The following is an 11,065-nucleotide window of genomic DNA, read 5'->3' on the forward strand; positions in this document are numbered from 1 at the left end:
TTTATAATAGCGATAAATCAATCTTATGATTGGCCATTTGCGTGTCCAATCAGGACTCGTAACACCGGTCGCGCTTCTCTGATAATCTAGGACTCTAGTCCCAGCTAAATCGCGGGCATGGCCGCTCTCAGGATCCTCTCTGGTCAGGCTAGGTGAAAACATGGTAATTTTCAGTGCTGCCAACCTCGCTCGCCGTTTGCCAACGGCTGTGTTCCAAAATTCACTGCCAGCACTGAAAATCTATAGTCTACGTCACGTGCACTATAGATTTTTAGCACCGCGCTGATTGGCGCGCGATGATCAGCTGAATCGGCGACGCATTAAAGAGGAGGAACTTGCGGGAGGGGGTGAAGGAGGGTGGCCGTCTCTATTGTCGTGCGCGGATCAACCGTCGCCAGTCGGCGTAGTACCTTTGGGTTCTGTTTCCTATTTATCCTCCTGGACCGGAGCAAAACGCGGGCCAAAATTGGGTGACTCGCTGACGTAGAGGCGTTTCGGACGCATCCGGGTGAGCATTCGCCACTACTGTCTTAGCCCGCGCATTTCCATTTACGGCTTATAATTCGTCGAGACGACGAATAACGGGTGGAAAAAAAAAAAGAAAATTAGTTCCCTCGACTCGATTCGGTATAGGTTGTGACCTGCAGGCGATTCGTTCTCCCTTTCTACTTCCCTCTCGCGCCTAAATCACGCGAATAGATCCGACCGCGCGTGGATTTGCAGGGCGGCAAATCATCCTCGGTCGGAGGGATAGAGATTTTCCAACTCCGAGCAATTCCCGATTTGAATAAAGTCGTTTCCAAGCGTCTTCTCGTGCGTCGATTATTCGTTTATGTCGCGCGACGTCAAGTGGAGAGAACGTTCCTCCAATAAATGCAGATCGTACTTGTCGATGGAAGTTAACGATGTTCATATCGGAGAAACTCGAGAGATATCGTTTTGGACGGAGTTCCTTTACACCGTTTACGATTATTTATCGATTGACCTTCCGATTTGAACGAGGAAAGTGAGCTGCGCGCGGGTCATTGTACTCAACTACGTATGAACTTTGTTACGACTTTGTTACGAGCATTGTCGTTACTTTTATCCCCCTAATTCCTAAACGACTCGAGGAGTCGGCGTGACAACGAAATCCCGCGATCTCGAAACAAACATTAGAGTGATTTAGAGTATCTCTCTGAGAATCTCAGACACGCAATCTGATGTAACGGGGAGGTGAAATTTCCAGTACGTCTGTGAACCGAGCGAACTTGACCCTTTGTTCTCCCGAGTTGTTTTCCTACGGACGAACGGGGATCGGGTTATTTTATCCTTGATTTATGTTATCTGATTACTTCAATATAATTATAATCAATATGAACTATATTTTTTTGGGATTGCTATACGAGAGTTCTCTCCACATAATATAAATTAATTAATAAAGAAATCGTGTTACATATTGGACTGCTTGTTTATTAATTAATTTATATTATGTGAAGGGGACTTGTAACAATTCCAAAAAATATAGTTGATCGCGCTGATTATAATTATTAATTGTAACTGTTTCGAATGTTTCGAGAATATCAGATAAGATTGCCGCACAGCGTTACATCGAAATTGGCGATTAAAGGATTAAGATCCTTCGATTCGGACTAAATTTAATATATTAGTTACGTGAATCGTGTTTCTTTATTAAATATTACTGTACTTCGTATTATTTTGTGTGTAATTTTCGTAACATTCATAATTTAATTATATCCTGTTTTTATTTGTATCTATAATTTACTCTATGTGTAATTCGTATTTCTATTTGCTGCCAAAGGCTCAATTAAATAGATTAGTTTCGTTTCTTTATTAAATATTACTGTACTTCGTATATTTTGCATGTAATTTTCGTAACTTTCATAATTTAATTATATTCTGTTTTTAATTGTATCTATATATAATTTACTCTGTGTGTAATTCGTATTTCTATTCGCTGCCAAAATAAGGCTCAATTAAATAGATTAGTTACGTTTTTTTATTAAATATTACTGTACTTCGTATATTTTGCATGTAATTTTCGTAACTTTCATAATTTAATTATATTCTGTTTTTATTTGTATCTACAATTTACTTTGTATGATTTGTATTTTTATTTGCTGCCAAAATATTCGGCCAGTGGCGTGGGATTTACATCCTCTAACACATGTAACATCCAAAAAATCGATAAACATTTACGTCGGGCCGCGGGTGCGTTGAACTCTGGCGGTACAAAACGATGACGTAACCTTTAACCTCGTACGACGCAAAAATACTTTGTCCCGATTATTTCGGTGAATTCTAGGTAAATCATAGTAATACAGTAACTCGTTGCGCATCGATGGAAGTAAAATTGCTCCGAGAATATTTGGCAAAAATTTAAATGTTGTAATTATTTTTTAATCCATCAGAGACGGCATATTTAAAATAAAAAATAGGGGGAAAAATAGGCATTACGCACGTTCGTTCTGTATTGAGAGAAAAAAAGAATTTACAGAGCTGCTTTACATCTACGTAACACGGCACCTTTCTTTCGTCATTCCGCGTCAAAGCTCTGGAATATTCTAAACGGTCGTCTCGCAGCGGCCCGAGAAAGACACTATTCGAGCTTTAAAGCCGTAATCACACTAGCGGAGATTGGATTGGGATTTGACTAATCTAAGCAAAATTTATTAAATTTGATATTAGTTATTTTTTTTCTGATTGGTCAAATTTCCATCCAATCTCAACCTCAATCGCTAGTATGACTACGGCTTAAGGGGGCATATACACCTATAGACACGTCAAAACAAAGTCTAACTTTGCGAATTTTTTACGGAAAAAGAAACGAAAAGAAATAGAGAAGTCGGGTTTGTTTCATTGAAAAGACCATATTTTTTTCTTTTTAAATATATATATTTGATTAAAAAATGATTTAAAAAATGGCTTCGCTATTTAAGTTTTTTCTTAGTCGCGTTTTGAAAACGGCTTTTGCGGTGACCACTGCTGCTCTTACAAGACTCATTTGAAAACAAAATGCAACGAGTTATATAAAGTTAAAACATAGATCTACTTCTCTACGTAGCCGTTTTTCAAAATATTGCATTTGAACAATATGGCAGCTGGCCAAAGTCAACGTAGCGATTTATCACTTTAAATCTTGTTCGTTTTTTGGCTGCGAAAAAAAACGAAGCATCGTTTTTTTTCGCAGCCAAAAATTTTTTTTTCAAAAAAAAATCCTACGTAGGGAAGTAGTTTTTAATGTCTAGAAAAAGCGTGTAAAATTGCAAATTAATCGGCCAAACCATTTTCGAGATATAGTGGTCACGCGTTTTGAAAATCACGTTTCGAGAAAAATTCGTTTAAAGTTTTACATTCAGATTACACTACAAAACTATTAAAAATTTTACTTACATTTGAATCATCTACTCCAGGGCCATAAAGCAAACCCTCTGCTGAAGTGGATGCTTCTAAAAAATCGTTTTACGATCCGGTCGCAGACATGACGCAACAGATCATGTTTGACACGCGCTTGAACCTACTCGACTATAATTTCGTGTAACTGATGTTTCATCTTTCGTCGGATCGAATTCGAACTTTACAAAAACATCCTTAAGACATCATACTTTAAAAATATGTATTAAAAAAAAAATCGATTTTTGTTTACCTCTAGGTGTATATGAAAACCCCTTAAAACATTGCGCATTCACTGTCTTTCTTTCTCCCCCCCTCTTTTAGCCGAATCCCCAAGCTATCACATATTTTACGAATGATTTGTATTTGTTCGGGACAGAGAGATCTTTTCGGAGGGAACCTCCACCGCGTGTGGAGCCAACAGGTAGTCTATAAACCGTTAAGCAATCAGACTCCAATTAATTTACTTAGAAATTAATTCAACTAATAAAATTTTTAGCTTGTGCGTGCGTGCGTGCGTGCGTGTGTGTGCGTGCGTGCGTGTGTGTGTGTGTGTGTGTGTGCGTGTGCGTGTGCGTGTGTCGTGTGTGTGTGTGTTTTAAGGAGGTTCTAACGTTTGATGAAATATAAGACAGTCCATAATACATACATGATACGAAAGTTAAATATATTCATAATATTCAGAAAAAATTTTATTGACTTTTACCGTACCGTTTAGAAGATATTTAATTCTAATTAAATATAATTATATAGTATTTTACATGACAAATATACACATAATCTTATTTTGTACATATATTTTCTCTTAATTTAAAATATTTGCATATAAGACAGAAATTTCAAAATGTTATACTTAGAAAATAAACATTTAAGTTTATTTTGGTAAAGTTTTATCTGAATTGACTGTATTAATTTGAGAGAAATTTTATATATTTTTTGATGACGAAAAACAAGAATATTTGTCAAATAGTTAAGGTAGATATATATGTATAGTGGCAACATCAAACGATATATATTTGATATGCAATAATAAAAATACGACAAATAATAAAAAATGTTAATTTATACATTTTTAATTTATTATATTTTATTGATCATTTTTAAAATATAACAGTAAATAAATATACTCATATTTCTGCTATTGATACTTAAATCAAATAAAAGCCTTATAACTTTTATTTTGCCATTTTAAAAATATTTACTGACATATAAAATTAATAATGATTATGTACAATGACATTAGCGAAATAAATATTGTTGATAATGTTTTAATATTATTATTTTAATTGTTTTACACAATTTTAAGAATAAACTATTTATTGACTCTAAAGAGTAGCGCTGGAACCTCCTTAATCAGGCATCGTAAGTCATGTAAGAGCATCGTGATATTGGGCAGGTAGCTTGCAATATATCTCAAGTTTGTTTTGAACGTTTTCGCGCTTGTTTACTTGCACTTTTAATCGTGCATTTAAATTCTTATCTCTCGCGAGTGCGTCGAAAAAAATAACCGTCTCATTATTTTTTTTCCGTCAATTTGCGATCGCGAGAGTTGATGCGTCATCGTGCGTGGATCATGGTCCATCGGTTCGAAAGACGACGCAAAATTTCGACCAAGATATACGTATTATAACTCTCTTCCTTCGACGGAGGATGCCGCTTATCGTTACCGTGACGTCAGACCGTGACAAATTACCGATTGACGATGTTGATTTCGCTTTTAATTTGGAAATGACTCGCCTTTAACTTTCAACTCGGAGATACCATCATATATCTATCGTAAATCATATTACGTCGAATTTCTCGTATATCTTTCGCGATCTTGACATTGACATTTTGTGATTTTTTATAATGTAACGACTTGCTGGGAGATTTGCTGGGTGGCGTGTTTACGTAAGCATAACTTTTCCAGTAAACGGGAAAGGATTAAAATTATTTAATTTATGGATTAAAATGAATTGGCCTCCGTGAAAATGAATGCATTTCTATTTTTTTTATATTACGAATATAATATGATATTAATATATTTTTTTAATTTAGTTGGATTGCAACAATGCATTTTTTAGTCACAATTTTTAATTGAATATCATTTATGATCCATTTTTCATGGAAAAACTTTTTTGAATTTAATTAGATTGAATAAAACTGCATTTCCTATCTAGAATTTTGAATTAACTATTCACGATTTATTTTTTAAAGCTGAATTTCTTTGGATTGAATGGCATATAGAAAAATGTGCTCATGCAATTGCTATAAATGAATGCAAGGGCATTGAAATGAATTCAGGTTTTCAGAAAGTACGCATTCGCGTTGAAATGAATTTTTTTCAAATCTATTTTAATCCATTTCTTCGTTTACTGGGTTTCAACTCGGATATACCATCATATATCTATCATAAATCATATTAAGTTGGATTTCTCGTATATCTTTCGCGATCTTGACATTGACATTTTGCGATTTTTTAATGTAACGACAGATTTGATAGGTGGCGTGTTTATACGTAAGCTAATAACTTTATAGCCGAAGTGACTATTTACGAGGCGTCACTTATATTTCGCGAAGACGCACCTGATCTGGTCACAATGTCTATTATTTCTCACTTTTGTTGCTTCATACATATATCCGATATACAATTATACATTCCGCTCTCTCACCTTACTGCGAAGGTGATCGAAGAAAAATAGAGGGGGTAGAGAGAGAGAAACAGAGAGAGAGGAGGGGGAGGATCCAAGAAACGTGCTTTACCGGGATGGTGCATCCTTGAGACTCTCTCTTTTAAATCGGGTCGCGCGCGTACAGAGTCTGCAGCACGTAGCACTTTGTTTATATTGTCCATGAGCAGTCGTGCTAAAAGAGAAAAAGATTCGGTCGACCTTGCACAATCATGCGTTCGTTCGCGTATAACGCGCGATTATTTCAGCATTGAAGGCATGCGAACGCCTTCGGGAACGTTTGTGTTAATGTCAAATCGTCGTGCGTGCGATCTACGTTGACAAATTTCAATTGCAAATCGCTGAAGAAATGTTTTGACAACGAAAAAAAAAATCCTGCGGCGCATTAGCACTAATTTCCAATAGAAAATTCAAATTTTTAGCGAAAAAGAACAAAGAGTGACCCAACAAAAATGTGGTTTTTTCGCCTGTTCTTTTCGGCTCTCGATTTTGGAACTGAACTGTGTGCCAAATAGTATCTTATAATGAGATATTAGTCACAAAGAAGTTTCAGGTTGAGGTGACAATTGTTATCACAGCTGGGGATCACTTATTACGTCTCTTTACGCGAAAACTCGATTTTTTTTACATCCAAAACGAGCGTCATTTACGTAAAACTGCGATCAACCTTCATCGGCTTGATCAACCTTCGTAAAGGGGTATTCTAGTCTAGAAGCCAAATTTTTAATTTATTAATATTTTATTATATTTTAATTTGCTATTTTTGCAAATTTTTTTTAAAAGAAAATATAAAGTTTGTTGGGACGGGGTTTTTTCCTACATATTTATACATATTTGAAGTATGTCTCACAATATTGTTATTTAAAAATAACTATAAATAAGCGCTGTATACAATATATACTGAGGTCATGAAAAAAAAATTGATTCACGACTCCCATAATTCCGGCTGTTCTGCTCATTTAAAACAAAAAAATCAAAGTAATTCTTAATTAGTATGAGTTTGGTTACAGCAGATACTAAAATGAAAAAAAATATTGAAACTTTAAAAACTGACATTATTTTGAAAATTAAGTTTCGATTTTTGCAATTTTTTTTCACCATTAAAGAATTGTAAAAATTTTTAAAAATATATTTTGACTTGATTGTAGTAGGGACTATAGCCACGCTGAAGATGTGTGCACAAGCTCTATTTGATTGATCAATTGGTTTTCGAAATATCATGGGAGCAAATTTTTTTTTTCACTTTAGTATATATTGTATACAGCGCTTATTTATAGTTATTTTTAAGTACAAATATTTTGAAACATACTTCAAATATGTATAAATATGTAGGAAAAAACCCTGTCCCAAAAAACTTCATACCTTTTTTTAAAAAAATTCGCAAAAATAGCATAAAAATTTGGATCTCTAAACGAGAATACCCCCTTAAAATACCAAACCTCGCAAATCTGTGATAATTCCATAACGAACTTTGATTTCATCTCCCCCTCCCCCTCCGAATCTGATAACAATTGTCACCTCAACTTGAAACTTCTCTATAATTATAATGTCTCATTATAAGGTATTATTTGGCACACAGTCTCAAAATCGAGGGCCCAAAAAACGGGCGATTTTTTGGGTCGCTCTTTGGTCCGTGTATTATCTGTCAAATGCGATAAAAATCGAAAATGTATTACAATTATAAAATGTAGTAATAACAATCTTTCTGTAGTAACTTTTCCTTTGGATAAAACTTTTTTTTTTGTTAAGAAAAAATCGAATCTAAATCGAGTTATTTATCCTTAAAAGTTGGTGAATTCTGTGATACTCCACCTTTATTTTTCTCGTTAATGATGACTTGTATGGAACGCGCAAAGTTTATCTCTGTTTATAACTCTCGTTACTCTGTTTACAGATACAAGGCTGGCCAGCTGCGCCATTCTTGACGTGTGGTTCTTCCCATCAGCCACACTACACCAGCCAAACCTGGCTGCCGGGTCGTCGTAGTCGGATTGTTGTAGTTAGCTGTTGCGATGTCACACACTGCAGGAATGGACACGGGCTTGCCTGTACCGGATGCCACCCCCCCGCTCGAAAAATTGCAAGAGGACCTGGTCCTGGACCTCGTCCAGGAGGTCAAATTTCAACCGGACCTCCATCAATTACCCATCAACCCAACATCACCGTTTCACGATGAGGTGAGAACAATTATTCTGCGCGGTGGAAATTTTATAACTAAACTGAATCAAAAACTTATTGGCTCTAATAAGCTTTGCTATACCACCATTTCAACACATCTTTTGATATCAATGAGACTTTAATGTATTCTCTTTGTGTTTCAAGATTCAACGTAATACAGATTAGTAATAAGCACTTGCTTAATTATCGAAGAAAAATCTCTCCATACGTTCCAGGACGACGAGATAACGATTGTTGCTCGGGATAGATCCGCTCATGAACTAAGATGGCTCAAAGTGGTGTACGACCTGCCCTCGGACGTATTCTTCATCGCGGTCAATCTGATGGACCGTTTCCTGACTAAGATAAAGGCGAAGCAGAAGTACATGGCCTGCATCAGAGTGTCAGCCTTTTACACAGCCGCCGTCCAGCAGATGCAGGCCGACGAGCCCCGCCATCTAATCTCGATCTCACAGTGCAATTGCACGGCCCACGACTTGACACGTATGTCGGGGGTGATACAAAATAAATTGGAATGGGCACCCGGCACTGAGCCTATTACCACCCTGACTTTTCTACGGCTGTTCAACAATATGTTTCACGCGGTGGCGAAGGAAATGCATCTTGGCGACGTGTATACCAGTATCGTCAAGGTGAGCTGTCACGGAGTTGCCGCAGATCTGGAAAATTGGGCGAACCGGGAAAAGTTGGGGAAAGATATAAAAGAACCTGGAATTTTGAATTTTGCTCCTTAAAAGGGATCCACCCCGATTCTGTAACTCTTAACGAATAGTTCGGTATCGTCATATTTCTTGTATGTATTGCTTTTTCTGAAAATCCTTTTCCAGAATTAAACAATAGAAAATAACAATAAAATGATTTTGTATGAAAATCGAAAAAATTTTCGAAAATTACGGTTTTGTTCGAGATTTGTCTCTGTTATCGCAACCGAAAATTCTGAATATTTAGCGATATTGAAGAAATGTCTACAGGAATCTCTTTCCGCTTTTACCACTGAGTTTTTGTCTGGTCCCCGAGCAACGAAAAATTCAGTTATACCAAAGGAATTTTTTTTGTAATTTAACACATAACTTCAAAGCAACAATGTCGAAGATATTAATAATTTGTTGGCCTGAATTTGCATTTGAGATTATATTACGTTATTAAACTTCTAAATTTATGTTGCTTGAAATAATATAAATTACTTTTCTTGTAATATGTATCTTCTAAACGGTAAAATTTAGAATTTTATATTTGATACTGATTATGGAAAATTTTCCACTGTCGTTTGGAAATCATGGAAAAGTCAGGGAATTTTAAAATTCATTTTCTGTGGCAACTCTGTTATTATCTCCTGATTTATAAGATAATAAAAAAAGAAAAAAATATTACGCTAACCCATATTAAAAAGCGCTGACGGAATTCGAAGTATTTGTCAAAGTATTTATTAAGTCGTTGCACCTTATGTTAATCTTATAAATATTTTTTTTATTAACATTGAAAATTTACGATCAAACCGCGCTTACGAGCATGTCCCTGTTTCAGGAATCCGAATTGATTCGCAGATTGGAAATGGTGGCTTGCAATGGCAATTGCGCGAGTCTCAGGCCATCCGAGGTGGCTCTGGTATTATTCTGCATTTATTTGGATACCGCTGTTAATCGACTGAATACGAATGCAGACACAACCATGTCTGTCGACGGTCCATCCTTACACAACGCAACCATCATTACGCCGTCTTATCAGATGCTGAAAGATGAACTCTTGCAGTTTGCTGTGGAGCTCCGAGAGAAATGCAATGTAAGTGTTTCATTACTTGGCGTTTTAAGTTTTATCACTTATTCCGAATAAAAACATGTAATATATAAAATATCGAAAGAAATTGTACTGTGAAAACAATATTTTCGTTGACTGATTGTGAGTGAAAAGATAAAAATTTTTTAAGGGGTCTCACCACCCTTGAGATTTTAAAATATCTTAAGTTTGGAATTTTTTGTGAGTAAATGGATAACTTTATTTGAAATCTGCTTAGAGGACTTTATTGTACATATATAAGAAACCAAAAAAATATTTTTTTATTTTTCTTATGTCCAAAATGGCGGCGCACTGGCCTACACTTGCGGAATCCCTTTTTTCTATTAGTGTAAAAAATTCTAGACACACGGTTTGGCCTTGAACAAAACATAAAGAATTTTTATTATCTACATATTAAAGATTAGAAAGATACGTAGGGATTTTTTAAAATATTGATTTTTCTCAAAATGGTAGCTATTTTACGAAAGTCTTGTATTGACAAAAATACGAACTTTTCGTAAAAATAGCTGCCATTTCGAGTAAAATCAATATTTTAGAAAACCCCTACGTACCTCTACAGTCTTTAATATGTAGATAATGAAAATTCTTTGTGTTTTGTTCAAGAGCAAACCGTGTGCCTGGAATCCTGTACACCGATTTGAAAAAATAGATTCAGCAAGTAGGTCATTGCGCTGCCATTTTGTGCATAAAAAAATAAAAAATTTTTTAGTTTCTTATATATGTACAACAATGTCCTCTAAACAGCTTTTAAATAAAATTATCTATTTACCCACAAAAAAATCCCAAACTTAGGTATCATTTTAAGGTCTCAGGGGAGGTGAGACCCTTTAAATAAATATGACAATTTCGAAGTGGGTATTAAAACAAAGAACAAGTTAGTATATCCTGACAAGATAAAAAAACAAGCTAATTTTTAGGAATTTTTTTCTGGCAAAATATAAATAATACATGAAATCCGTTTAAACCATTATCTTTATTATAAATTCAAGTGTCCAAATAAATTTTTTGGTAAAAAGATCGGAAGAGCACAC

At 35.2% G+C, this 11,065-nt stretch overlaps 1 protein-coding gene across 1 annotated transcript in view; it reads left to right on the forward strand.

Annotated features, from left to right (window-relative positions):
* Window positions 1-355: 355 nt before the first annotated feature.
* LOC105456484 (cyclin-G2) overlaps window positions 356-11,065 on the forward strand; it is a 14,618-nt gene continuing 3,908 nt past the window's right edge. Inside the window, exons 1-4 of the mRNA XM_011700556.1 lie at window positions 356-508; window positions 7,957-8,239; window positions 8,456-8,872; window positions 9,765-10,019. Coding sequence (XP_011698858.1) covers window positions 8,075-8,239; window positions 8,456-8,872; window positions 9,765-10,019 — 837 coding nt within the window. The 5' untranslated portion in view covers window positions 356-508; window positions 7,957-8,074. The remainder of the gene's footprint in view (window positions 509-7,956; window positions 8,240-8,455; window positions 8,873-9,764; window positions 10,020-11,065) is intronic.

The sequence above is a fragment of the Wasmannia auropunctata genome, unplaced genomic scaffold, assembly GCF_000956235.1.
Source record: "Wasmannia auropunctata unplaced genomic scaffold, wasmannia.A_1.0 LD335652.1, whole genome shotgun sequence".
Lineage (NCBI taxonomy): Eukaryota > Metazoa > Arthropoda > Insecta > Hymenoptera > Formicidae > Wasmannia > Wasmannia auropunctata.